Source organism: Anomalospiza imberbis, chromosome 15, assembly GCF_031753505.1.
Source record: "Anomalospiza imberbis isolate Cuckoo-Finch-1a 21T00152 chromosome 15, ASM3175350v1, whole genome shotgun sequence".
Taxonomy (NCBI): Eukaryota; Metazoa; Chordata; class Aves; order Passeriformes; family Viduidae; genus Anomalospiza; species Anomalospiza imberbis.
Window position 1 is genome coordinate 17,144,333 of NC_089695.1, and position 27,703 is coordinate 17,172,035.

Consider the following 27,703-nt stretch of genomic DNA (forward strand, 5'->3'; position numbering starts at 1 on the left):
TCTGGTGCAGCAGAACTCACCCCGGGCTCCCCCGTGTGCTGTCGAGGCTCTGTCCCCAGCCTGAGCACCCTGTGTGTCCCTGCCATGAGGACCAAGCCCTGCCAGAACCCCTCTGCTGCCACCTTTCCCTGGCAGAACCCAGAGAGCCCTGTTCCTGCTGGGTCTGAACCTTCCTCCATCCCCTCTGTCACCTCCTGGGGACAGGATAGCACAGGCAGCTCGGTGGCACTGGTGGGACTGGGGTGAGCACGCTGCAGGAGCCAGCACTTGTGGTGCCATGGGCTTTCAGCCATTTGGGTCCTTTCCCAGCCACGTCAGTGACATCCCCTGCTTGTCACTGTCCCCAGTGTCTGCCTCAGCACCCTTGAGGAGGTGTCAGCAGTTGGAAAACTGATTATTCCCAGCTCTGCTCCGTGCTGGCCCAGACACAAATCCCTGGCAGTCCTGGGGAGGGAAGAGGATGTGCCGTGGTTTGGGGAGGATCTCTGCAGATCCTCACCTTGGCTCTGCCTGCTCCTTTTGCAGACAACCCCCCTGCAGCCACGAAAAGCAAAACCAGCGAGGACATCGCGCAGTCATCCAAGTACAGCCCTGCCTACTCCCCAGATCCCTACTACCACTCCGAGTCGGAATACTGGTCCTTCCAGGGCTCACCCAAAGGTAACAAATTCTCCTTGGCCTGGGAGAAAGGGAAACCCATTCCTGCCCCACGTTTTCTGGGAGGAAACCATGTTTTCAGTTGGGTCTGGACACAAAAGTGGGGTTGGGCCGAGATACCTTCCAAGGTGACTCCAAAACCCAAGGAGTGTCTGGGAGCCAACTGTCCCCATGCAGTTGGGGACTGCCCCCACTTTTGTCCCCATCTGACCCCTGACGTGTCTCCTTGCAGCTCCCCGGGCCCGGAGGTTCTCGTCAGGTGGCGAGGAGGATGGCTATGACCGGGGCATGCACAAGGTGAGTGCCAGCCCTGCTGGACACAGCCAGCACCAAACTGTCCCCACTTGGCTCTGGGGAGAAGCTCAGCCCAGCTCTGCCACCCGAGAAGGTGCCACCACCATCTCTGCTGCCCTCGGCCATCTGTCCCCTCCTTGCTGCCCCCAGCAGGGGCTCTGAAGGAGGGGGAGAGCATCCCCCTCCAAGGCACTCCCACCCCAGCACCTCGTCCTCAGGAGATGCCCAGCCCGTGCCAGGGGATGCTGTGCCCTTCTGTGGTGTGCGAGAGAGGGCTGGGCAGGGACAGGAAGAGTGCAAGGTGGCTTTTCCCCCCTGCCAGATCCAGAGTGGCATCGGGAGGCTGATCCTGAGGGAGGAGATGAAGGCTCGCTCCAACTCCTACGCAGACCCCTGGACACCCCCTCGCAGCTCGGCCAGCAGCAGGGAGGCCCTGCACACAGTGGGCTACGAGGGCTCCCTCAATGGCTGTAAGGCTGTCCCTCTGTCCCTCTGTCCCACCCGGCACAGCCCCAGCCCTCGGGAGGTCTGCAGGGTGGAGAGGGCGGAATGGGATGAGGAAAAGGCTGATGAGAGGTGCTGGGCACGGAGCTGGGCTTGGGAGGGTCTTTTCCTCTCTGGAGGGCTCCATCCATCCCCTGTGCCCCAGCTGGGAGGGGGCATTGCCCACTGGGGCAGCCTGGAATGGCTGAAGGATCCCTCGGGGATCTGGCAGCACAGCCATGCCCAGGTGCTGTCACCTGTTTTGGGTCGGTGCCTCTGGGACCTCCTGGCCCCCCAGAGCTGCCTTGCTTGCCCTGCTCTTCTCACAGAGCCCCCGGGGCACCCAGCCCTGCCCTGGGGGCCTGGGGGGCACTTCAGAGCCTGGCAGCACAGATGGCCCTGTCCATTCCATGCTCTCCTTCCTCACGGAGCTGGCTGGGGACACTCAGGGAGCCCCTCAGCCCTGTTGGGCCCTGAAAGCCCCAAGGAGGATCCGTGGGGCTGGGGATGGGCAGGTCTGCGTGGCTTGGGGTGCTTGGCCCTCCCTGACAGCCGGCTCTGCTCTCCTTGCAGCTCCCCGGACCCATTACCTGGCCGACAGCGGTGAGTGCCCGGGGGGCAGAGCCCGAGCTGGAGGAGCTGCTGGGACCAGGGAGGGGAGGAGGGAAGCCACGAAGGAGCCCTTGAAAGCCTGGGTTAGGATAGAGCTGAAGCAGGGCACAGAGGATGAGTCGGGGGAACTGGGAGAGGAGAATGTGTTGCTCCTCTAGGGTGAGGTGGGAGGGCTGCCACGGGCAAGGGATTTTGGGGAGAGGAATATCAGCACGGGAGGAAGGCAGGCTGGAAATGAGCTGGAGCTGGAAGGAGACAGAGCTGGGAGCACAGAGGCAGAGGGTGGCCCAGTGGGGGCTGTCCTGGCATGTGAGGCTCATTCCTGCTTTTTCCCTGACGGCCCTTGGTGGCTTCTTTGCAGATCCCCTCATTTCTAAGTCGGCTTCCCTTCCTGCCTACAGGAGGAACGGGCTGCACAGGGTGAGTGCCTCCTGCTGCTGCCAGGCGTTCCCCATTGTCCCAGGCTCCTCCAAGCCCCCAGTGCTCCCTTTCCGTCATGGGATGTCCTGTTTCCCCCTCCTCTGCATCCCTGCTGTCACTGCTGCCCTGTGCCAATCCAAAAATGATTATTATCATTAATAATCATTATTTATTGGGGTCCAAAGTGCCCTGTGCAGGCAGTGTCTGCCCTGAAACTCCCACGGGGCAATTTCCAGAGGGATGCTCGTGCTGCTTCCCAGCAGAAGAGCTTTGCTTTATATCCTGGGGATTGTTTGGGATCGGGAGTTCTGCTCCTGCCTCCGTGTGACCTGCGCTTGTCACTTCACCTCCTCGTGTCTCGCTTTCCCTGCTGGCGGGTGGGGACCTCGGTGTCCTCCCCTGGGGACGTGGGAGGTGCCACTCTGGGTGTCTGGAGGAGCCTCCCTCTCACTGCCGCTGTCTCCATCCCTCCCGCAGCCTCCCAGCGCAGAGCTGTTCCACTACGACAGCACCAACGCCGTCAACTGGGGGATGCGAGGTGAGGGGCAGGGCTGGGACCCTGCGGGGTCCCCGCGGCCTCGGGGGAGGGTGGTGACAGCAGAGGGCTCCTGTGGCTCACGTGTCTCCTTCTGCTCTCCCCACAGAGTACAAGGTAAGACCCTTCTGCTGCAAGGAGTGGCCACCAGCCAGAGCCGGGAGTCCCCGGGATGTGTCCGTGTGTCCCCAGGCTCTTCGGAGGGAAGCTTTGCCCTCTGCCTCTGTTCTCCTCCATCCTCGACCTGACAGCCCCATCCCAGGACTGTGGGGTTCACACCAGAGTCCCTCCCCTCCTGCCAGGTCCCAAGTGCTGCTGAGCAGAATTGTCCCCTGGGTGAGGAGCAGAGCAGGGGGGTTGTGCTGGTGGCTTCCTGCTCACGCTCGTGCCTGGGTCATTCCTGCTTTTGCAGAGTGAGCAGGTTGTTCCAGAGCCACCATGGAGATTCAGGGTGGATCAGAGTCACCCTGAGAGCAGTTCCCACCTCTCCTTGTCCCACCCAAGCCCTGGAGTCAGCTGTGCCACCCAAACCCTGTTGAATACAGCAGAAGGCCTGGCCCTCATTGCCAAGTGTGCCCCAAGTGTCTCGTGGCTGCCCCACGGTGTCCCTGTCCCTGTGCAGATTTACCCCTACGAGCTGCTCCTGGTGAAGACGAGGGGGAGGAACCAGCTGCCCAAAGATGTGGACAGGACTCGGTTAGAGGTGAGAAGAGCCTTTTTCACTGGGGACAATCAGGGAACAGAGGGACCTGATCCCACAGGGTGCCCCTGGCACGCTGTGTGTGGGGCTCGTGGCCGTGTGAGGAGCATCTCCACATCTGCTCAGGGGCACACGAGTGTCAGGGCACTGTCACAGGGGCACTGTCACCTGTGCCTCTGGCAGGGGCAGGAGGGAGGCAGGTCCTCCCCCTTTCCTGAGGGAGCAGTGCTGGGGCTCGTGTCACCCCATTGTCCCAGCGGGCAGGGGGTGCCCTCACACCTCCTGGAAGGTGCCCAGCTCTGGCCCAGCCTCCCATTTCTCCCCAGAGGCACCTGTCCCAGGAGGAATTCTACCAGATCTTCGGGATGACCATGGCCGAGTTCGACCGCCTGGCGCTGTGGAAGAGGAACGAGCTGAAGAAGCAGGCCCGGCTGTTTTAAACGCAGTGCACTATAAATATATACATACCTATAAATATATACATAGAGAGATCTCTATATTGCAGCTCTGTATGATTCTCCAGGCTGTACGGGCCACGGGGGCCCTCTCTGCACCCCTGAGAGTGAATTGGAGTCTTGCAGATCGTTTGGTGTTCTGTGTTTCCTTTCCTTTTCCAGCCTGATTCCTCTGTGGATCCCTGGGTTCTGCCCAGACTTGGTGTCTGTCACTGCTGCCCTTCAGGGACACCAGGGGAGGGGGAGGATTTTCCTGCTGCGGCCACGGTGCCTGGGGCTGGCAGAGAGCAGGGGTTTGGGATAGGGGCTGCATTGGGCTGTCCCATCCCCTTCTGCTCAGCTGGGCTGTGGAGTACGGGTGGAAAAGGCCCTGGGCACAATGGCAGGAAAGTGGGATTTCACTCCAGGCCCCTTAAATCCATCCCTGCCTTGATATGGCCAGGACTAGGGGCACTTTAGGGTCTGAAATGCAGAGCTTGGGGCAGGGGATAGAAGTGGTAGGGACCCTCAGTCCCAATCCCTCCTGGGCTGGTGGCTTTCCCTGCAAAGCTTGGGTTGCCCCAGAGCCAGTTTATCCTCCCAAGGTGCCAGAATAGCCACTTCCCATCCCCAAACCCAGCCCTTCTTAAGTGGAACAGCCAAAGCCACCTCCTGCCTTGTGCAGTTTCTTGCTGCTCTTCAGGTTTGTCCAGGGCTGAGTATTCCAGGATATTCCAGCTGGGAGCTGGGGGAAGGCCAGAGGAGAGGAGTGGGAAATGCAGGTCCCACTACCTGCTGGACCTCTCCTGGGTTTTCCTGAATTCCCCATCACAGCTGCCTGAGTCCCTGGTGAATCCCTCTGGGGATGAAGGCAATTCCCTCCACTGTAAACTCTACCTGTTTGTATCCCAAACTCTATGGGATAACTTTTTTTTGCTTGCCTTATTTTTTTTCATAAAACGAATAAGGTTGTTTCCACACAAACATCTTCCCTGCTGTCTGTGGTGCTCTGCTTTCCTGTTTGCTCGTCCTGCAGGGTTTTCAGGCATACAGCAGGGTTGAACAGTCCCAAAACCAGGCCAGGGACCTGTGGTGTACCACCAGGAGCTGGGTCAGCTGTGACGGGACAGCACAGCTTTTATCTCCACTGTGCCATGGGCCACATCCTGGTCCCCTCTGAAACCCTCCTGTCCTGGTGTCCCCATGGAGTGGATTCAGTTCCCTCCCTGCCATCCAAAGCTGCCCAGTTTGTTGCCCACAAATCCATCAGCAGGTTCCCCTTGCAGGGGTTTGCCAGAGTTCAGGGGGCTCGCTCAGGGCAGGAGTTTTCCCATCAGCAGCAGCTCCAGCTCTGGAGCTTTGTGCCAGCAAGGAGAGGGCTGGGGATTGAGGTGAAGGTGGCAACATTGCCCTGGGATCTGCTCATCTGCTCTAGCGCAGATGAGCAGAGTTTATTTGTAATTATTTCAACTCATACAAAAAAGGGCTCCCTAAATCAAACTCAACTGTTTGTGGCTGTAGGAATCTTCCCCTCCAGCAGCAGTTCCAGCGAGGAAGCCTGGGGGATGTTATAAATAACAGTGATAACACAACAGCAGGATCTTTTAATTTCCAAAGTATTTTTTGGACAGTAACACAAGGACCTGCATGGCAAAGGTGGGGAAACTGAGGCAGGGCTTGGTTTTTTTTCTCTCAAAGCCAGGGCAACCTCTCCAGCTCCATTCTGGGGCAGCAGACACTCCAAGGGCCCCTGCTGGTGTGCCATTGCCCTGGTGAGGTGCAGGGACACCCCAGGTGTCACCAGCTGCCCTGGAAGCTGTCCCTGGCTGCTCTGCAATTCCCAAAGCAGCCTGGCAGTGTCGGCAGCCCTGGACTGAGATTCCTGCCCCAACCACAGCTCCATAGGTGATCCCAAGTTGTGGAAGAACACTGGGGCTCAATCCAGAATGGAGAGACCATCAAACACCATCCCTGCAGGATCCGGTTCCCAGCTGGGCGTGGGGAGGTGAGAAGGGCAAGTTTCCTGGACTGAAATTACCCCAAAAAGGGGAATTTCTCCAGGCCAGTTGCTAATTCACAGCTGATATTTCAATTATTGCTTTCCCAAGTGATAATAATTGGGCACGTGTGAAAGCTCATCACGTTTCTGTCTCAACCTGCTGTCCCCACAGGGCTCAGCTGCAGCCCGGATTGTCCCGGCAGTGCCAGCAGCCTCTGTCCTTGCCTGGGACACTGTCACACGTCCCACAGCTCTCCCAAGCCCAGGTCTCCCTGGAATTCTGTGCTGGGCAGGGACAGCGGCATGGCCAGGGACACGCTGGGCACAGGAGGGAGCAGACAGGGAAGGGATTTTGGGGAGGGGGAAACGAGGAGTGAGGGCTCAGGGAGAGCAGTCCTTGCTACGGGCTGTGGGAATTCGGGGTTTTCCCCCTAAACCGAAGTTGCCCAACCCGGGCAGGTGGAGGTGGCCCACTCAAGACCCCCACCCGTCCCGGGGGGGGTCTCTGCGTGCCCATGGGGATGCAGGCTGCCAGCAGACCCCAGCCCGGGGCTGTCCCCGCGGGCTGTCCCCGGTGCCGTGCCGGGCCGGGCCGGGCCGGAGCTCGGCGCTGCCGTGCTCCGAGCGGGGGAGGGAGGGGCGGATGAAGGGATTGGCCGCCCCGAGCGAGAGCCGGCCCCGCCGGGCGGCCGCTGCCCGCGACATTCGCCCGCCCGCAGCTCCCGGAGCGGCCGCGGCTGCCGCGGCTCCGGACCATGGACCGGCTCAGCGGTAAGGGGACGGGACGGGACGGGATGGGACAGGACGGGACGGGACGGGACAGGACGGGACGGGACGGGACGGGACGGGACGGGACGCGCATCCCCTCCCCGGAGCACAGCGCGGAGGGCACCGGGGATGCCCGTGCCAGGCGAAGGGAATCGCAGGTCGCGCATCCCGTCCCAGCCGAGCGGGTGCGTCCCCCCGGCTCCATGTGGGACCCTGCTCCCCACCAGTCCTCCAGCAGCGCCGGCTGGGCACCAACTGGAGCTAGTTTCTCTTTGCTGGTAGGATGGGTAAAACACTAGAGGCATGCAAGGGAGGCTGTGGGGTGTAAGCACTTGTTAGGGGAAATTGTGGTCGTGGGAAGGGAGGTGGCGTTCCCCGATGGGGCTGCTGGGGTTCAGAGGGTTTCCCTGTCGGGGAGTCTCCCAAAGCCGCGGAGGGCCCGATCCCCACCCTGCTGGGGAGCAGCTCCTTCCCACACGTGTGCGATTGCTGCCTGCAGCCTGTGGCACCGGGCTCGCGGAGCTCCCGGGCTTTGATCTAGGATCTGTATAAACCTGCCAGGGCTTTGGGCCAGCTCTGCAGAGAAGGTCCTAGCTTTCTGCTGGGGCTGCCAGGTCCCTGGAGGGAGCACAGGGAGGTTTGCAGGGGGATTGCTCCTTGCTGCTGCTGCAGCTGATTGCAGCCGGGGGCTGCACGGGAGGAGCAGGTGGTGACACGATGGAGCACGGGCGTCCTGGCCCTTGACCTGTCCTTGGAGGTGCTACAGAAACACTGGCCAAAAACGATAAGAGAGTGGCCAGGGGTGTCTCTGGCTGCCGGGGCTGGACCGCAGCCCCAGTCCCAGGAGCGCTGGCTCAGGAGTGCTGTGTCTGCAGCCCCGGGTCAGCACCACAAAGACCCAGGGATCAAGAGTTCCCCTTGCCGATGTAAAAGGATGGGGTGGCGTTTCCGCAGTGGAAACAGCTCTGAGGAGTTTGGGACTGCTGCAAACACAGGCGCGGTGTCAGTGGCCCGCAGCCCGGGAGGGGACGGGGACGGTGACAGGGACAGCCGTCCCTCGTGGCTGTGTCCAGCCAGGGTGGCTTTGCCCGCTCTGAAGGAGGGGGAGTGTTGTCAAGTGACACTTGATGCCAGAGCTGGCCTCCAGGGTCCCAGAGGACACCACTGCTGGGGACAGGGGGGGCAGAGGGTCTCGGCTTCCCCATTCTCCTGCGTGAGCTGATGGGAAATTCCCTGTTTGCACCTCAGCCCACCCCAAAAACCAAACCTAGGACCTCGTGGCAGGGAAGGAGCAGATGCCCAGCTGGGGGAGCCGTGTCTGGGCATGGTTTGGCCTCTCCACAGGTTGACCCTGCCAGGGAAGAGCCGTTTTATCCCCCTCGATGGTGCCAGCGACAGCAGCGCCTGCCTGCTTTGTTTTGAGTGCTCATGATGAATTGCTGTTGGCACCTGGATGGCTTTGCTAATGGAAACCTCCCCCAGCCCCTCCTGCTCATCAGCCAGAGCTGCTGGATCCCTCTGGGGGCTGTGGTTCGTGGAGGGAAGGTTCCCTTCCCCAGTGAAAGGGGGGGTCTGGCGTTAGGCAGGAGCTCTGTGCTCATTCCCAGTCTCTGGCTGCTCTCTGGCAGCCCCTTCCTTCACCTGGAGCTCTGCTCAGGCCCTGCTCTATCCCGATTTTATCATCTGCTAGTTTTTTCTCGTGGCCCACCTCTGTATCAGTGGCTGACTGGGGGGATTGGAGCTGTGGGCTGTTGGCAGAGTTGTTTCAGGTTGTGCTGATGGAGAACCCAGCTCCCAAAGTGTGATTTGGGAGGTGATCCTTTGCTCAAACACGCCTGTGCTCACACATGGCTTCTCCACCGTCATTAGTGTCTCTTCCCTGACCTTTTGAGCCACCAGAATTTAGGTCCTGCCCCAAACTTATCTGGGCTCTAAATCCAGCCAAGCCGGCAGAGATGTGTCGGGGATAAACTTGGCTCCAGCTCGCCCACAGGAATGGGGAGGCTGCAGGACGGGTGGGAGGGAGCCGGGATCATTCCTGCCGGGCCGCCTGCGAGCTGGCAGCAGGAATCCTGCCGGTGGAAGGAAGGGCTCTGGGTGCTGAGGAGCTCAGCCCGGGCCAGCTGTTAGCGCCGGGCAAGTGCCGAGCTCTCCTCCGCATTGCAGCCATTCCTTCCGCTGGAAACTCAACCACCGCCTGTTCCTAGCCCGGGGGTGGTGGGGAAGGGGCTGAGCCCCCCTGGGCTGGGTAGACCAGGGTGGGAGGTGGGATGCTGGTGCTGATGAAGCGCTGGAGTTGTTTGCCCCTCTGGATTTTCCAGTCTCCTGCCGTGTGCAGCGCTGGCCGCAGCGGGGAAAGCCTGGATCCGTGTGAAGCCTCCTGGCAGCTCTGGAGGGGCACAGAGGGGCTGCTGGAGAGGGGAAGGACATTGTGGGATAGTGTCCCCCAGCCAGGAGCCCTGGGGACTGTCCTGTCTGCCTGCACTGCCTGGAAAACCTGCCTCTTTCCCACTCTTGACCTGGAAATGCTCTTTTCCTGTGCAAACGTGCCGAGCTGCGAGGCTGCCCTGCGCTGTGGAGCGGTGCCTGAGCTCCCACGGGCCTGCCGGAGGTTCCTATCCCTGCCCAGGAAAACTTTGTTTAAGGTTTTGAAGAAGCTGTCTCATCCCAAGCAGTGGGAAGCCTTTACAGAGGAGAACACTGGGCTCGACCCAAGCTCTGCCTGTTGTTCAGTGGCCAAATCACTTGCTGGGGACAGGAGATAACAGTGGAGCAGAGTGGAGGCTTGAAGTGGTTCCTGGCTTCCCAGACTTGTGTCCTAACCCCTCAGCCCTTCCCTGTTATCTAGTCTGGCACAGCTCACACTCCCTCCTGAGGAGCACATCTCCTCCTGCATATGAGGAACCTCAAAATTAATGGCACAACGCTCTGTCCTGTAAAATACCGATTAAATGTCACTGTCCCAGGCCAGCGACAAGACAATGGGGCTGGAAACCTTTCACTGCCAGCCCTGCACAAACAAGGGGCTGGCACCCCAGCCAGGGCACCCACGAGGTGACAGAGCAGGGAGGGCACCCTGGCAGGCAGCAGCCGCCTGTCATCACCCCGAGGCGCCGAAAGCAGCGGCATTTGGGGAGCTCAGGTCCCTGGGTGGATTCTGGGCTGACAATCTGCAGTGGGGAAGGATAAAATAACCTCTCAGAGCCTTTCCTGCTCCTGATAAAGCCTCCCATGGCATCAAAGCCGGCTCTTTGGCAGGCGAGGGAAAACACTGACATTTCGTAACCGTTTGGAACAAAAACAGCTTTGCTGCAAGGGGTTTCCATGCTCAAATTTTTTTTTTCTTTTTTTGAAGTGGTTTTCGTGTGCATTTGATCCTGGAAGTGATAAGAGGGAGCTCGGGGAGACGCTGGTATGCTCTGATTGCTGGCAATTAGCAGGAGATGTGCAAGGAGCACTTTGAAGAATGGCTTTGGCTTTCTCCGGGGTTTTTTTGAACATTGAACCCACCCAGGTTTGTGATGGAGGAACAGCTGCTCATTTTAAGTGGTCCAAAATTTTGGGAAGCCGTGGTTGTGAAGGGCAGAACAAGGAATAGAACTTCAGTAGCAACAGGTTTGAGAGCTGGTTTTGGTGTCCCGGAGTTAAAAGCAGGAGAACCAGTCCCAGCACTGGTGGAGCCGCCAGAGCAGTCGGTCACACCTTGTCACCTTTCCCGCTGGGACATCCCGGTTTTCCTGCCCCTGCAGCCCTGCCCTGCAGGGGTTAAACGGGTAGGAAATGCTGTCGGATGGTGGCCTCGCCGCTGCACCTGATGCTCCCGGCGGAGCTTGGCAAGGGAAGGAAAGGGAAGGGCTGAGAAAATAACGCTCATCCTGCTCGCTGAGGGTCCTCCGGGGCAGCGCGGCCCCAGCCCCCGCACACGGACACCCTCTGCTGTGCCCCAGCCTGGGGACTTGGGGACAGGGCTGAGGTGGCCACTGAGAGGGTCCCAACCCCTCCAGCGGGCAGGGGGACTCGTGTCCAGCGCCGCTCTGAACTCCTGGGCATTGTCGGGGTCAGGGCGGGGATGCCAAGGTGGGGCTGGGTGCTGGGCACATCTCCCTGCCCCAGGGCCACAGGGACATTTCCCCCACTGGCATCTGTGGGTTCTCCTCCCACCAGCTCTGTAAGGAAGGATCCACATCCTGCTGTTGAAGGCATTTGGGAGAGAGCAGTGGGATTTGGGAAAGCTGATCCTGCAAATCCCTGCCCATCCCCTGCTCGGTGAGGGCTTGGATCCTCCTCTCCTGCTCAGGATCCTGTCACAAACTGCCCGGGTGACTTTTCCTCCCAAGAAGATGTGCCAGCGCTGGTGGCCTCCCCACGAGTCACTCCTGCAGGTTGGGAATTGCATCCAAGGCATTTTGGAAGTTGGCTTTGGGGAATGGGGATGTACAGGACGTGGAGAAGTGTCTCTTGGGGTGCAGAGAGCTTTCCACCCCCCACCAGAGGAGATTCTGGGGATGTGGGGGCTGGATCCAGCCCTGGGTGGTGGTGTGGACTGGTGGGAATTGGGGTTTCTCACTAGAATTCCTGCAGTTAGCTGCAATTCCTGCAGTTAGCTGGAAATCCTGCAGTTAACTGGAATTCCAACTCTCCTGGAGGCTGAGGTTTGGAGGAGACCAAGGGCTGCAGAGAGGTGACAGCTCCAGGTCCCCACAGGCAGGAAGGTGTGACCCAGGGAGGCTTCCCACTGCTCTGCCCACCACGGAGGGTGGGCACAGGCATGGGCAAAGGCTTGGGGCACCATCCCAGGGCCTCTTCCACTTCTGGAGAGGAGCCCAGGCCAACCTGTTGCTGGAGTTTGTTTGGAAAAGGCCGACACCAAAATTTTGGTTGGAGGAAACACAGTTTATTCTGGGTCCTGAGTAATCCTAACATCTCTCCTCTGCCTGAAGTTTGTTTTTTATACATTACTCAGCAGGTCTCGCCCCTGCCTGACTATTCCTTTAAAGGGCATCTCAAAGCTCTCCTTTTCATTCATTATTTAAATGTGTTTTCCAGCCAGCAGCCTCCAAGCCCAGCTCCCAGGCTGGAGCATCCTGCCGTGGGCCTGCTGAGCCTGGCACCGAGTCCTGAAATGTGGTCTGGGCCTGGCACTGAGCTCTGAAATGTAGTGTAGGAGTAGTAAACCTGCTACCTGTGATTTTCCAGAGCTGATTGTGTTGGAAACCCCCCGTAGCTGGGGTTAGGAGCAGAGTTTGGAGGCTGCCCGTGGCCTCTCTGGGGACACAGCAGGGTCACTCAGATCTCTCACCTGGGTGGTTTTGTTTGCTCAGCATCTCGCTGTGCTCAGTTGTGAGAAGGGCGACTCAGAAACCACCCCCTGCTCCTCTGGGGTGGGGGTGGCTGCAGCCTCCAGGCCAGGGGGATGAAGTTTGCTTTGGGTGAGCTAAAGCAAACAGCCACAAACTTCTCCAGGAGGCAGAGAAAGGGGGGACAGCCCCTGGAGAAGGGGTCCTGCCGCAGCACGGGGCACTGGGGGGGTCACTGGCGGCCTGGGTCACAAGGAGGTGCTTGTTGGTGATTTAATCAGCCTGGTAATAATTACCTGCAGCGCTGTGAAGCTGCTGTGAGGACGGACGTGCCCTGCAGGCCAGCAGGGGCTGTCCCTGCAGGGAGCCTCTGCCCCTCTGATGCCCCACGGCTGTGCTGGGGAGGCACTGCCCAAGCGCTGGGGTGCCCAGGGCAGTGTGCAGGGTGAGGGGCTGGGACTGAGGGGACATTTCCCACCCACAGCCCACCCTGCTCTGGGTGTGGCAGCAGCAGGAGAGCCCGGACCCCGCCTGGGGGTGAGCCTCAGGCAGCACCACTCCCTTGGGTTGTCCTCCTGGCACCGGCCCGGGTGGGATCCCATTTCATCCTTGTTCCCATTTCATTTAATTACACGGGGAAGAGGCTTCTCTGCCCCCCCGGAGCGAGTGATGCTTCCTGCAGTGTGTGAGCTGCCAGGGGCACGAATGCAGGTGATAATCTTTGCCCCCCAGCACGCTCCATCAGCTGTAATTACACTTCCCTCTATTCAGGACTCATGTTTCCTCGCTCAGGAGCGGCAGGAGGATGTGAGGAGCTGTCTCCTCCGGGAAGGAATGTGCTCAGAGGGGGCTGTTTGGAGTCCTGCTTGTGTCCAATTCCCTCCTGCAGGGCAGAGCTGTGGCTCCAGCCGTGTCCCACAGCTCCCTTTGCTCTTCTCCCCTGTCTGGGAGGTGCTGAGGACTCAGAACTGCTCTGTGCAGAGGGCCAGGGGGTTGGGGGAGCAGCTCTGGGCTGGGCTTGACTGGTCTGTGCTGGGCAAGGCCATGAGATAAGGCTCTGTGCAGGGCTGCTTATCCTGGGCAGAGGAGTCTGTGCTGGCAGAGGCACTGGGACAGGCCCGGGACCCTCTGTGCCACTGCCTGAGTGAACTGGTGCCACTGGAGCCAAACTGGGAAAGGATGCCCAGAGCTGCTGCCAGCGCTGGGTGTCTGCAGCAGATGGGGCACTGATGGAGGAGGCTCAGCAGGCACAGCCAGGCACCCTTTGTGGCTTTTAACCCCTTCTGGTGGCACAGCCAGGCACCCTTTGTGGCTTTTAACCCCTTCTGGTGGCACAGCCAGGCACCCTTTGTGGCTTTTAACCCTTCTGGTGGCACAGCCAGGCACCCTTTGTGGCTTTTAACCCTTCTGGTGGCACAGCCAGGCACCCTTTGTGGCTTTTAACCCTTCTGGTGGCACAGCCAGGCACCCTTTGTGCTTTTTAACCCTTCTGGTGGCACAGGCCAGGCACCCTTTGTGCTTTTTAACCCTTCTGGTGGCACAGCCAGGCACCCTTTGTGGCTTTTAACCCTTCTGGTGGCACAGCCAGGCACCCTTTGTGCTTTTAACCCCTTCTGATGGCACAGCCAGGCACCCTTTGTGCTTTTTAACCCTTCTGGTGGCACAGCCAGGCACCCTTTGTGCTTTTTAACCCTTCTGGTGGCACAGCCAGGCACCCTTTGTGCTTTTTAACCCTTCTGGTGGCACAGCCAGGCACCCTTTGTGCTTTTTAACCCTTCTGGTGGCTCAGCCAGGCACCCTTTGTGGCTTTTAACCCTTCTGGTGGCACAGCCAGGCACCCTTTGTGCTTTTTAACCCTTCTGGTGGCTCATCTGCCCCTCTCCCGGGCTGGAGCAGGATGGAGGAGCCCTCCAAGCCCTTGTGTAAGGGGAGCAGCCACTGCTCTGGGGGGCAGAACCGGGGCCTTGTGCCCCCTCAAGCAATCAGGTTCCACCTTCATCTCCCAGGATTGATTTTCCGAGGCTATCAGCTAAGGATATCAATTACTGCAAGGCCACGGTGCTGAGGGCCCCGGGGGCTGTGCAGGGCTGCTCTGCCTACGTGGTGGGAGTGCTGAGAGTTGAGATTTGAGCTTGCCTTGTGCTCCCCAGCACCCAGGGATGCTGCAGCACCCAAACTGGGAGCAGGATCACGGAGTTACCCCAGTGAGGGGCAGCTGGAGGGCCAGGGAGGGTGGCAGGGTGCCAGGCAGGCAGGAGCCAGCCCCGAGTGCTCAGTCCTGCTGGAATTGTTGGATGCAGAGTCAGAGGCTCCCCCCATCCGCACCACTCAAGGGGCCCTTGTTTGCAGGGAGGAGATGATTCATGTGCACCGAGTGGCCCCTCAGCAAATCTTCCACTGTTAGGGGATGTTGCCAGGGCTCGAGTGTGATCATTGATGGTTGGTTTTTCCCTGGAACCCCTCCGGCCTGGAGCAGGAAACGCTGGGAGGAGGAGGAGGAGGTGTTTTCCAGGTTGCTGTTCCTGGCCCTACCAGCCCATCCCAGTTTGCCCCGCACCCAGCAGGTGCTGAGTGATGGGAGAAGAGCCTGGCTGGCTCCTGCCACCTCTGGGGCCCCGTGCTGCCCCTCTCCTGCCCACTTGGCAGGGCAGTGCCACAGCAGTGGCCGCGGGCAGGGCACAGGCAGCTCTGTCCTGCTGTCCCCTGCACAAAGGAACAATTCTGGGAGCGCCAAGCCAGCCCCACCGAGGCACTTCCTCCCCCCCCCGGCGGGAAGAAACCTCCTTGGGAATGGGAATGGGAGCAGGAACTGCCCTGGGAGCTCAGCAAAGTGCCCAGGAGGCCGTGGGCTTCCTCAGAGAGCAGCAGGAGGGGGCTGCCAGCATCTCACCCCTCTGGTGATGCCCGTGCTGGGGCACCCAGCAGGGCACGGGGACACATCCCAGCACTGCAGGTGGCTCCGCATCGACCTGTGGACAGGTGAGCACGGTTTGTGTGCTGCAGAGAACAGCTCCGGGTCTGTTTGCCCCACAGACACCTCCCTGCAGGGCTCCCCCAGGGGCTGGGGTGTCCCTGGCTGCTGTCCCCATCTATTTGGGGCATCCCAGGAGCTCTCAAGGTTTGTTTGCTGCGGGTGGCAGCTGCGAGGAGCGCTGTGCCGGCAGGCAGAGCGGCCGAGGGCCCTGCCCGTGCCAACAGGAAGGATTTATTTGTGCTTGGGTTTTATTTTAGCTACAAACAATGGCTGTTACTCCCAGCATCCGATTTCCCCCGGCCCCCCTCGGGCCCAGGCATCACCTGGCGCAGGAGGAAGCGTGGCCGGAGGCAGGAGAGCTGTGGCCACAGGATGGGGGTCCCTGTGCACCTCCCACTGCATTTCAGAGCTGTGATTCAGCATCTCCCCTCCCCGGGGTTCCCTCAAGCTGCAGGCTGGGCTTTTCTTGGAGTGAGAACTTCATGGGGTTGTCTTATCTCTCCCTTTGCAAAAGCCCGGTCTCTACAGCAGGAAGCTCCTGCTTTGGCCAGAGACTCTTCCTCCTCCTCTTCCTCTTCCTCCTCTCTGCAGGTCACTGGAGCAGGACCTGACTTTTGCTGCTGTGCTGGAGCAGAGTCGGAGAGGGGCAGGGAGGCTCTGCAGCTGCAGGCTGTGTCCAGCCCTTATCTCTGTGCTGGGAAAAGGGTCCCTGAGCAGGGGAGCACTTGTGGGGTCTAAAAATAGAGCTGGCCTGGTGCAGGGTGGCGAGGGGGGCTGGAGGGGATGCAGCTCCTTTGCAGCACCCTGCTTGGTGCTGCTGCCAGGGCAGGATTTGGCAGCACTGCCCCAGAGTCCTGCATGGCAGCAGGGTCCTGCTGCTGTCCCCTGGGTCACCCCGTCCCAGCAGAGCCGCCCTGGGTCCCCCCAGCCCATCCAGGCCTGTTAGTTAATGCTAAAGCCATCTGCTGCCACGGGTCCTGGCCTTCCCAGGCTCAGAGAGCTCGTGGACATCTCCCGTCCTGCCTCGGGCAGGCTGCACACGTGGAGAGCAGGGCGTTTCTGGTGTCCCTGTCTGTCCTGGGGTGTCTGTTCAAAGCCTGAATGCAGGGCACTGGGGTGGTCCCACGGAGTTTGGGTGCAGGAGAAGCCCCAGCAGAAAGCAGCAGGTGGGAGCCGTTTGCCAGCACCATCTGGAGGTGTCCCAGAGCAGGGGACACAGGGTCCATGTGTCACCTGTGGTCACTGTGACACCCCACCCCTCCTCCCCAGGAGCCCTTTGCTGTCCTGCTGCCTCTGTCCCTGGGCTCAGAGCCCCCAGGAGCACTGACAGCAATGCCCACCCCAGAACAGGAGATGTGTCCCTGTCCCCTGGGCCAGCTCTGTGCTCACTCCCACCAGCTCTTGTCTGTGCTGGTCCTTGCCTGCCAGGTGACCTTGGGTGTCCCACCATCCCCTGCTGCCCCCCTGGAGCAATCTCCCCTCACTTCCTGCAGCCCCCCCATTAATTTCCTTCAGGCTGGAAGCCTAACGAGCATAGGAAATTAATTCCTTGCCTCCCTGCGCTCCCCCGGGCTCTGCTCAGCGTGCCCTCCTGGGATCACAGGCCTCTTTGACTGCCCCCTCCCTCCCCCCTCGTATTTTGGAGGATGTTTAACAAGGGAGATGGAGGGGACAGCTCAGCTGGGGGGAAACAAAGGCGCCTTCAGAGCTCTCTGTCCGTGCTGAGTGTGCCCGGCTCGGGGCATTGCTCTGAGCTCAGCCCCTGCCAGCAGCCCTGGCTTATCAGGCACCTTGGCTCTGGTGCCCAGCGGGGTCCCCGTGCCCCCTCCCTGCCTGCTGTGGCACTGTTAACAGAAACCAGGCTGCCCCTTGGCCCCTGGCTGGCCCAGAGCCCTGACACCCAGCTGGTGCCTGTGATGGGACATGTCCTACTCGTGGCAGGGGATGGGGATGCTGCTGGCCCCACAGCCTGGGGTTTGGGGTGTCCTGGGAGTGGGGGGATGCTGCTGGCCCCATGGCCTGAGGTTTGGGGTGTCCTGGGAGTGGGGGGATGCTGCTGGCACCACATCCTGGGGTTTGGGGTGTCCTGGGAGTGGGGGGATGCTGCTGGCCCCATGGCCTGAGGTTTGGTGAGCTGTGGAAAGCCAGTGCAGGGAGGAACCTGCACAGTCCCCATCCCCTTTGTGGGAGCTGCTGGCTGAGCTGGGGCAGCAGGAGGGTGAGTGACTCCTGAGATGTTTGCAGGTGCTGCCCGGACAGGGGAAATCAGGCTTTTTGTCCCAGCTGCTTCCTTGCAGTCCCCTGCCCTGCCAAGCCCTGCAGGGAGGATGTCTCACCTTCCTGCAGATCACCAGCAGGAGCCTGATCCTGTCCCGCCTGTGCAGCACTCTGCAACATCCCAGGGAGGTTTTTCCTCTCTTCCCTCCCTCCCTGCCTCTGCAGAGGGGCCCTGGGAGCTGGGTGCTTACCCCAGCCACGAGGCAGAGCAGGTCCCCACCATGGGAGGTGTGTGCTGACAGGGGCCAGCGAGCTGAGAGTGGGCAGGACCTGTCCCGTGGCTGCCTGTTGGCTGTGGGATGTCATTCCAGCTCAAGGAGCAGGAATCTCATTCCCTGTGGCTGCCTTCTCCTTCCCCAAGGCCTGAGGGGTGCTTGTCTGCCTGTCCTGCCTTGGCCTGCCCATGGGAGATGGGCACTGCCCAGTGCTGTGGCCAGAAGGGCCGAGCCTGCTCTTCAGCTTGGCACTGGGGAGGGAGGAGGAAGCAGGAGGTCTGTGGAGGTAGAGTGCAGGGAGGCAGGAAGAGCCTCGTGAGCCGCATCCTGCCCTGTGTGCTGGGACAGTGGCAGTTCGGGCTGGCACGTTGTCTCTGTGCCCAGGGGCTCGTCTGGGCTGGCACTGCTGCACATCATCCCCCTCCTGCTGGGCTCCCCTTCACCCTTCGAAACACCAGTTGCTTTTATTGTGCTGCTTTTGGCTCCACGTTCCTTACATGAGGAAGGAGGATCCCATCAGTGGCTCAGAATCCTTCCCTTCCTCTGGGAAATACCCTGTGCCAGCCCCTTGCTGCTGCCCAGCTTTGCTGTGCCAAGGAGCAGTGTGGGGACAGCTACAGCCCAGCCAAGGTGTCCCCACGCTCTGGGGCACACGCTGTCCCCTCCTTGGAGCCATCCCCATGAGTCAGCACGTCCGAGCTGCCTCTGGTGACCCTTGGCCTCTGTTTTTGTCCCTGGGGACCCAAAGGCAGCTGTGTGCCACCCCAGCTGTGCTGTGAGGATGTGTGCTGGCTGCCAAGAGGAGGGATCCTGCTCTGGGAGGAACTGCAGCTCTTTCTTTCTGCCCCATCCAGAGCTCCAAGTTTGCTGGAGTTCCGGCCCATTTTGCCTTGTCTCAACCCCAGCATCCCAACACCCCCTGGCTGACGGGATTTTTCCTGCTCCCCTCAGTGCTGGACCAGCTCCTGCCAGAGCTCAGCGTTCTGCTCAAGCTGCTGGACCACGAGTACCTGAGTGCCACCACGCAGGAGAAGAAACTAGCCGTTTCCACCATCCTGCAGAAGCTGCAGCCACCTGCAGGTCTGTGTCCCTCTCTGGTGGTGGCCAGTGGCTGTTCCCAAAGGCAATGGGTGTCCCCAGCAGTGCAAGGAAAAGCTTCTGCAGGGCAGGGATGAGCCCAGCACCTGCTCAGCCCCCTCGGGGCACTTTGCTCCCTGCTTTCCCTTCTGAGCTCCTCCCTGCCCTGGAGGGAGCAGGGCTGGCGTCAGCCGTGCCCCGGATCCAGGAGGGCTGCTCCCTGCGGAAACGCTGCTTCCAGAGCTCTTCCTGCCTGGGTTTGTGCTGAGCGCAGGGGTTTCCGTGGGAAGGCCGGCCCTGTGCACCTGGGGCTTCACAGAGCCCCCGTTCCTGCTCTCCTGGGGGAGCTGCAGCATCCCCGGGGGTTCCTCCATCCCCAGTGCCTGCTCTGTGTCCCTGGGATTGTGGGGAAGAGGGGTGCCAGTGCCTGCCCCAGGCTCAGAGCATCCCCCCTCAATTCCAGGGAAGGATGTGGACTACATGTACGTCAACACAGCGTCCCTGGGCAATGGCACCAGCTTCGTGGAGTCCCTCTTTGAGGAGTTTGGTACGTGTGGCTGAGCTGGAGGGGTGCCCTGGGGGTCATGCTGCGTGCATGCTGGTCCTGGGGTCCTTTGGAAGAAGGGTGACAGCGACATCCTTGTGTCCAGAGCGGGCATCATCGCTCTGGGTGCTTGTTCCTGCTCCCTTGGAGTGGGCTGGGGGCTGGCCATGAGGGAACCCACGCTCCAGCTGTGTTTAGCAGCGACTCCCATCTCCCAGCACCTTCCCAGGGAAGGGCCACGGAGGGAAATCCCTGGGATGTCCAGCTCTGCTTTCCTGCTCCCCTCACCCTTTGCTTACCCCGTGCAGACTGTGACCTGCGGGACCTGCAGGACATGCAGGAGGAGGAGGGGGACACCAGCGACGCCGTTGGCTTGGAGCGGGCAGGGAGCCAGACAGCCAAACCTGTAAGTGCCTGGCTGTCCCCGAGCCAGGTCTGCGTGGGGAGGTGACAGCGGCCAGGGTGGGACCCTTCCAGTGCCCTGCTAGGGCTCCTGCCCCTGCTGCTGCCTGCCTCATGCTGGAGGTGTTTCTGCTCTAGGTTCCTGTGGATCCTGCTCCTCCTCTGCCCACCACTCCCCCTCCTGAGGATTACTACGAGGAAGCGCTGCCCCTGGGCCCTGGCAAGGCCCCCGAGTACATCACCTCCCGCAGTGAGTCCTGCTCCAGCCAGGCCAGCAGGAGGGTGGGGGGAGCCCCACGAGCTGCCCACTGCATCCCTCACCTGCCTGACAAACCAGGCAGCTCTCAGTGGCTCATCCTGGGGAAGGAATTGTCGCTGCTCCCACCAGCAGCGCTCCTGTCCCACTCCCTTCCATCCCACTTGGTATTGCAAGGAGTTGTTTGCTCCAGCCAGACTGGGAATGAGGTGATGGGGAGACAGCAGAGCTATGGGAGGACCAATGCTGGGATGCCCTGAGGCTGTGCCCCACTGAGCATCCATGAGGGAAAACCGGGTGTACCAGCCCCAGCCCGCTCTGCTTCCCCTGCAGACAGCTCCAGCCCCCCCAACTCCATCGAGGACGGCTATTACGAGGATGCAGACAGCAGCTACCCCGTCACCAGGATAAATGGGGAGCAAAAAAGTTCCTGTAGGTATCTGGGTGTCCTCGACAGGGAGGGGAGAGCTTTGGCAAAGTCCATCCCAAGGTGGGGCTTGAGCAATGGGCTGGGGGCTGCTGGGGTTGAGGCTGGAGAACCAGGATTTCCAATGTGAGCCTTGCAAAGAAATCAACCAGCCCAGGGCTCTGGATAGATGAACCTGGGGCTCGGCCCACGAGCATCCTGCTGGGATTCCAAGGGAAGTGGAGGGGCCGCTGCCAAACGCTGCTGTTTCCAGAGGATGACACGGAATCCACCTGTCCCAGCACCCAGCCCAGCTCTGACTGGAGCCTGCTGGGCATGGGGAGCCCTGGCAAGGTTTGTGGCACCTTTTAGGGTGACTCCCCCGCTTCCTTCCAGACAATGACTCGGATGCCATGAGCAGCTCTTACGAGTCCTATGATGAGGAGGAGGAGGAGGGCAAGGGCCAGCAGCTGACACACCAGTGGCCCTCGGAGGAGGCCTCCATGAACCTGGTGAAGGATTGCCGGATCTGCGCGTTCCTCTTGCGCAAGAAGCGCTTCGGACAGTGGGCCAAGCAGCTCACCATCATCAGGGATGGCAAACTGCTGGTGAGCCTGGCCTGGGGGTACAGACATCTCCTGGGGGGTCGGGAGGGTGGCTGAGCCCAAGCTGAAGGAGCAAAAGCACCATCCAAATAAAGCCCCTGCCCCAAGGCTGCCACCCAAGGAGCAGCTGCCCTCACTTACCTTGCAAGGAAACAGAGGGTTGCCCTATTTTTGGGACGCTGTGGAGTGAGAGGGCACCTTCAGGCTGTGCACAGCCTGAGCCACCTCCAACTGTGCCACCAGCGAGGGACCCTGAGATTCTGTGCCACCTGTGGGACCCCCCAGCACAGCAGCCAGCCAGGCAGGTTTGGCTGAGCCCTGAGCAGTTCTTTCCGCTTCCCTCAGTGCTACAAAAGCTCCAAGGACCGGCAGCCACACGTGGAGGTGCCCCTGACCACCTGCAACGTCATTTACGTCCCCAAGGACGGGCGGCGCAAGAAGCATGAGTTGCGGTTCTCGCTGCCGGGGGCCGAGGCGCTGGTGCTGGCAGTGCAGAGCAAGGAGCAGGCTGAGGAGTGGCTCAAGGTACCCCTGCTCCTGCCAGGGGCATCCACAGACCCCCCTTGGCATCCTCCCTGCCCAAGCTGGGGAGGGGGCTGCCCTGGGAACGGCCTTGCCCCGCTGGAAGGGGAAGGGGGCTTTGCTCCTGGCTCTTATCGGCCGCTTCCCAGGGCCTGGGTGGCTCCGGTGCTGATAGCCTGGGCTGGGGGATGTTTGCTCTCCCCTTCCTCTTCCACAGGGCTCTTTCCTGCCTTTGTTTGGGGCCGGGAAGCGGGGGCTGCGGGGAAGGGGCAGCGGGTGGGAAAGGAGTGTCTGAGCACACCACCGACGCAGCTGTCACCCCAAATGCGGGAGAACGGGGTGGTTTTACACACCCAGGACACGCCACGCCTTAAAACAGGGGGGTCACGAGGTGTCCTGTGCTGGCAGGGTGATGCTGGCTTGGCACCTAAGTCTCTCCCGTCTAAGATTTCCAAAATCCCTGACAAAATCCACAAAACTGGTTGAAGTTTTGAAGGGGCCAAGGTGTGAGCAGTCCTGATCTGGGTTTGCGGCCCTGAGCTGTGGGGACCAGGACCTGTCCCCCTGGTTCAGTCTGGCCCTGGTATGAAGAAGCTGAGCCAGGGAGGGCAGCCCTGGCCCTCGGGTCATTTTGAAGTGACAGCTGGGGCTGTCTGTGCAGGTGATAAAGGAAGCCAGCAGTCCAGCAGCAAGTGGGATGGAAGCTCCCACCTCCCCAGTGATGCCGTGCAAGATGGAGCTGGACAAGGTGATGATTTCTAAGGGCCCTGTCCAGGGGCTCTGTGGGGCTCCAGTGGACAAACCTGGGGAACATGGGTTTGTCCAACTCCCAAATTAGTGGGGCTGCACGAGGAGCCCTTCCCATTCTCACAGCAGCTCTGTAGGGCTGGGAAGGGGAACCGGAGCTGGAAATCCCAGCCCTGTGCAGGGGGATGAAGGGCTGGGGGTGGTGCTGATGGGATTCTGCTCTCCCACAGCGGCTGTCCCAGGAGAAGCACACCTCGGACTCGGACAGTGTGGCCATGGGTGACACCGGGTCCCCGGCTGCCCGCAGAGAGCACGGCGAGCACGGTACAGTCCCTGTCCCCACTGCCCACCCAGCCAGGGCCAGCTGTGTGCCCCCAGCTGGGCAGCATCCTCTGTAGCCAGGTGGGATGCCAGGACACGCACCAGCGTCACACAGCTACCCTGTCCTTCCAGGGAAAGGCAAAAAGAGCGGCCTGGCTGACCTGAAGGGCTCGATGAGCCGGGCAGCGGGGAAGAAAATCACCAGGATCATCAGCTTCTCCAAGAAGAAGCCATGCCCCGAGGACACCCAGACCTCCTCCACCGAGGAGGACATCCCCTGCTGCGGTTCGTGCGGGCTGGGGGCAAAGATGGGGCTGGGAATGGGGTGGGATCAGTGGGCAGGGACATCCTTCCCCCAACATGGCTGCAGGGTCAGGGGTGGGGACAAGCTCACTAGGGAGGCTGTGACACTGCCCAGGCCTGGCTCTGCAAATTCCAGTGATGAGTAGGCAAGGGGGTCACCCATGTCCCCAAAAACAGGCTTGGGGGGACTTTGTGATACCGAGCTGGCAGCTCCCCTGGGCACCCAGCTGGTTGTCTGGGGAGAAACTGAGGCACAGAAGGGCTGGATGAGCAGGAAGCCATGCTGTAAGCTCTGTCTTGTCAAAGCCTGCCTGTTGTTATTGGACACAAAGTAAGTACACAAACGCTTGGTAAGTTTAAAGGTTAAAAAAAAGAGTGTTTTATTTGAGCATCTGATATTTATGGAATTCTAGAGGTGACTGTGGATTGGAGGAGGGAATTACTACTTCTCTAACTACACTGGTCAAGCTAACAGTCTATCAATTATCTCTTTTTATAAAGAAGAATGTAAAACAATTATTATTTACATGAAGAGTGTGTGAGAACTCCAGTAGAAATATGTAAATAGATCAGAAGGTTGAAGAAGTTTTATGAGAACTGTAAAACTTTCAAAAGAACTACAAAAGAAAACTTAACACTTTTAAAAGTCAGGGCAACACCTGCCGAGGCACAGCCAAGCAGGTGCCGATGCCCTTCCCTCCCCTGCCACCCCCAGGCTACCTCAGCGTGCTGGTGAACCAGTGCTGGAAGGAGCGCTGGTGTCGCCTCAAGGGCAACACCCTGTACTTCCACAAGGACCGCACGGACCTGCGCACGCACGTGAACGCCATCGTCCTGCGGGGCTGCGAGGTGGTGCCCGGGCTTGGCCCCAAGCACCCCTTCGCCTTCCGCATCCTGCGCCACGGACACGAGGTGACGGCGCTGGAGGTGAGCAGGGTGGGACAGGGTTCTGAGCACGGGGTTGTCAGGCTGGGGGAGCAGCCCTTGGGATGATCAACATCCCATGCAAGCGGTGCCTTGTTTTGCCCTCCCCTAGAAAGCTCAGGGCACCTTTTGGGTGAGCTGGGGCAGCTGCACGGGAACTTGGTGCACAGAGGGGGATTGTGCACGGCAGGGATTTGCGTCAGCAAAGATGAGGGCTGGGAGCTGGGCATGCACCCCAGCTCTTCCTCTGTCCTCCAGGCAAGCTGCTCTGAAGACCTGGGCCGCTGGCTGGGTCTGCTCTTGGTGGAAACAGGCTCCCAGACAGCCCCAGAGGCCTTGCACTACGACTACGTGGATGTGGAGACCATTGCCAACATCGTGACGGCCGTGAGACACTCCTACCTGTAAGGCTGTGCTCCTGCAGTGCCAGGGGCTGGGTGCTGGGCTGGGCACAGTGATCCTTGGCCCTGTGGAGTCCCTAGAACGGGCACAGGCTGGGCTGTGATCTCAGGGATGGTCAGTGCCCCAGGGGTTGTTCCCTAGGGCAGGATGGGAAGCTGAAAGGGTTTCATCAGTGCTGATGGAGGGTGTGGTAGGGTAGGGTCATGAGATGCAGGAATGTCTCTGAGCTGGAAGGGTTCCCTGAGGGGCTGGCAACGATGTTCTGGAAAGGAAGACCCCACCCCTCCTCCTGCAGGTGGGCCAGCTCCTCCCAGGATCAGCGAGCGGACTCCTCTCGGGTGGTGTACGATGATGTACCCTATGAGAAGGTTCAGGTGAGCACCACTTCGTGGCTCATCCTCTCCCACCACAGTGGTCCAGGGAGCCGTGGCCGGGCTGGGATGGCCCTCAGGTGTCTCAGCTCACTCTCTCTCCTCCCAGCAGGCACAGGAGGAGCCGGGGCGGCCGGGGGCCGCTCAGGTGAAGCGCCACGCCTCGTCCTGCAGCGAAAAGTCGCGGCGGGTGGACCCGCAAGTCAAAGTGAAGAGACACGCGTCCAGTGAGTCCCCGGGCCACAAACGTCCCCAGGGCTCCTGGCCAGTGCAGGAGCGGGGGCCGTTCCCTGAGGGATGTGGGTGTGCTCAGCTGGACCACGGGTGCCATCGGCGCAGCCCTACATGGACCCTCCCCATGCCTGCAGGTGCCAACCAGTACAGGTACGGCAAGAACCGGGCCGAGGAGGACGCCAGGCGATTCCTGACGGAGAAGGAGAAGCTGGAGAAGGAGAAGGCGTCGATCCGCAGCGAGCTGATGTTGCTGCGGAAGGAGAAGCGGGAGCTGCGGGAAGCCATGAAGGGCAGCACGGGTAGGTCGGGGCCATCCGAGCGCTGCCAGGCACTCGGGTACAGAGCACAGGGACACCGGGCTGGCCGCAGGGACAGCGTGGCCGGGAGCTGGGCTGGCTGCAGCGCTCTGCCGGGCTGGCAGCCCCATCTAGTGTCCCCGTGCAGGAGGATGGGTGGATTCTCCCAGCGCTGAGCTGGGTGATTGTGCAAGCAGGGCCGCGGCTGCAGGAGCTGGAGCAGCGGGTGGCGGTGCTGGAGGAGCGCTGCCGGCAGAAGGAGGAGTCTCGGGTCGATCTGGAGCTCAAGCTGACCGAAGTGAAGGAGCAGCTGAAGCAGTCGCTGGCAGGAGGGCCGGCCCTGGGGCTGGCCGTGACCAGCAAGACTGAGAATGGGGTATGCATCCCTTTTTCCTCGCTCAGAGCTTCAACTTCGGCAAGAAACAGTGGTTGGGGTATTGTGGGGAGCAGCACAGGGGAGAGGAGACATCCCTGCGGCTTTGTCCCATTGTGGACAGAGGTGTGTGAGTTGAATTTGGTCACCTTAACTTTTATCTCATTACAGTTCATGTTTTTTGGTTTTTTAAATCTGGTTGTCAATGCTTCCTGGGTTTCCTGAGCTTTTCTTGCTCCCCCTTTTCCACAGGAAACTACAAACAAGCCAAACGGGAGCCCCCCTGAGCACTTGGTCCCTGTGAACTGTGCGGCAGAGCTGAGGAAGAGAAGCCCCTCCATCATCCCTGCCAACACGGGGAGCGTGCTGCGGAAAGCCAAGGTCCTGCTCAGCTCTCCCTCTCCTCCCTGGCCCCACGGGAAATCTCAGTCTTTGCCCCTTTGTTTAACCATGAAATCATGGAACTGCAAGGCTGGGTAGGAGAGGAAAATGCTTGGAAGATGCTGGGTCCTAAGCCCCCAGCAGGGAGGGATGCCTTGAAGTGTTGTTTTTCCAGTGATGTCTCCTCATCCCTTTTTTTGTTTCTTCCTTTCTCTGCAGGAATGGGAAAAGAAGCAGACTTAAGTCAGCCTTCCAAGCCCTGAACACGCAGTGGGGATCACAGAGGAGCTACCAGCCCCCTTTCTCTGAGACACTGGGAGGGTGCTGGGAAGGCACGGTGGAAGAGACGTTCTGCCAGCCCCACCAGTGCGGCACCACCACCACTATAAACCAGGGGAAGGGGGCAGGAGGGGACTGGGGAGGCGGGTGGGGAAAGGGAGTTCCTTGTGGATCAGGGTCACAAACTACTGGGAAACCCAGCTCTGGGGGAGCCTGCCCCGGAGCCAGGAGTCCGACACAAACTCTGGGTGCAGAAGGAAGGAGGGGAGAGCCCGGGGCTGGGAGTTGGCACTGCCCAGCAGGTGCTCCAGTTTTGGGGATCAGCGTTTGTCCAGGCTAACATTTGCCAAAGCAACCATGGACTCGTTGGTGTTTTTGGCCCCCTCAGTTTTGGGATTCAGGAGCTGCTCAGGACCAGCCACTTGGAGATGCCAGTTGTTCACCCTGCTCACTGCTCCCAGCTCTGCAGGGTCTCATCTCAGGGTTCCTCATGGCTCGAGCTTGCTGTGCCTCAACCAAGTGCCTTTGTCCAGTATTTCCTTCTTGTTCTCCAGGCAGTAAGGGTGAGGGCATGCTGCCTTACCTTGGAATGAAGCAAGCTCAAGTGTCAGCACTGGAAAACAAATAGTGGGCACCTTTTACCTTTGCTAAACAGCTCAGAAGTGCTGCAGAGGGCTGGGGGTGAAGGCAGGCCAGCATCCTGCACCGGTCCCATGCTGGTTTTGGGGGGAGAAGGGAAGGGGACAGGGCTGTCTTCTGGGCAACAGCATATTCACATTCAGGCTGCTGCACTCAGACACAGGTTGGTGAGGCATGTGATCAAAATGGAGTGAAGGGAAGTCTAAAAATTAAAAAAAACAAAAAAAACCAAACCAAAAACAGCAGGGCTATTGGAGCAGAAAAGTGAAATAGAGTAAGGTCATTCAGCACAGGCAGAAACAAAGGACAGGAATGGAAAGGCCCCAGCTTTTGTGCTGGGAACAAGGGAGTCGCCATCGCCCTCTCATGCTATGGACTGCCACAGTTAACCTCTTGAGCTTGCTCTTCCACAGCCCTGTGTTAGTTCCTAGGTAAGCAGCTTTTAATAAAAATGCTGGCACTGGCCTGCCCGGTCCTGTGGCTGAGGGAACAGGGTGGGAATGCTACTCCTGCTCCCAGGGAAAGGGGCTGGGCTGGGCTGGGCTGTGGCAGCAGCTGCTGGGACAAGCAGCACCCTGGAAGCACATCAGAGAATCCCAGACTGGTTTGGGTTGGAAGGGACCTTAAAGCTCATCTCGTTCCAAGGGACAGGGACACCTTCCACTATCCCAGGTCCCTATCAGCTCCATCCAGCCTGGCCTTGGACACTTCCAGGATGGGACAGCCACAGCGTCTCTGGGCACCCTGTGCCAGGGCCTCAGCATCCTCACAGGGAACAATTCTTTCCCAGTATCCCATCTAGCCCTACCCTCTGGCAGTTTGAAGCTATTCCCCCTCATCCTTCACGCTGGCTCCCCATGGGTAGCCCGTAGCTGTCAGCAGCTTTGGGCTTTGGTTAATGTTTATTCACCGCGGGCAAGGAACGCTCGCAGTCTCTTCCAGTCCTTTCCTGAACT

The 27,703-nt window shown here is 60.2% G+C and overlaps 2 protein-coding genes across 3 annotated transcripts in view; both read left to right on the plus strand.

Moving 5' to 3' along the window:
- Positions 1 to 4,287, plus strand: part of ABLIM3 (actin binding LIM protein family member 3) — a 47,847-nt gene extending 43,560 nt beyond the window's left edge. Inside the window, exons 15-23 of the mRNA XM_068206245.1 lie at positions 526 to 660; positions 890 to 954; positions 1,274 to 1,421; positions 2,008 to 2,037; positions 2,408 to 2,466; positions 2,944 to 3,004; positions 3,111 to 3,118; positions 3,624 to 3,704; positions 4,028 to 4,287. Of these exons, the coding sequence (XP_068062346.1) occupies positions 526 to 660; positions 890 to 954; positions 1,274 to 1,421; positions 2,008 to 2,037; positions 2,408 to 2,466; positions 2,944 to 3,004; positions 3,111 to 3,118; positions 3,624 to 3,704; positions 4,028 to 4,141 (701 nt within the window). The 3' untranslated portion in view covers positions 4,142 to 4,287. The remainder of the gene's footprint in view (positions 1 to 525; positions 661 to 889; positions 955 to 1,273; positions 1,422 to 2,007; positions 2,038 to 2,407; positions 2,467 to 2,943; positions 3,005 to 3,110; positions 3,119 to 3,623; positions 3,705 to 4,027) is intronic.
- Positions 4,288 to 6,812: 2,525 nt separating this feature from the next.
- Positions 6,813 to 27,212, plus strand: AFAP1L1 (actin filament associated protein 1 like 1). Of its 2 annotated transcripts, none has more exons than XM_068206219.1 (19): positions 6,813 to 6,905; positions 18,617 to 18,745; positions 19,206 to 19,289; positions 19,595 to 19,692; positions 19,827 to 19,938; positions 20,278 to 20,376; positions 20,747 to 20,958; positions 21,301 to 21,480; positions 22,139 to 22,225; positions 22,455 to 22,548; positions 22,678 to 22,830; positions 23,564 to 23,775; positions 24,031 to 24,176; positions 24,470 to 24,548; positions 24,655 to 24,772; positions 24,914 to 25,078; positions 25,273 to 25,451; positions 25,701 to 25,829; positions 26,049 to 27,212. In XM_068206219.1, the coding sequence occupies exons 1-19, from the start codon at positions 6,890 to 6,892 to the stop codon at positions 26,070 to 26,072; spliced, it is 2,316 nt and encodes a 771-aa protein (XP_068062320.1). In that variant the 5' UTR covers positions 6,813 to 6,889; the 3' UTR covers positions 26,073 to 27,212. The 2 variants fall into 2 exon arrangements, with proteins under 2 accessions (XP_068062320.1, XP_068062321.1); XM_068206220.1 differs by having other exon boundaries at positions 24,658 to 24,772.
- Positions 27,213 to 27,703: the final 491 nt, after the last annotated feature.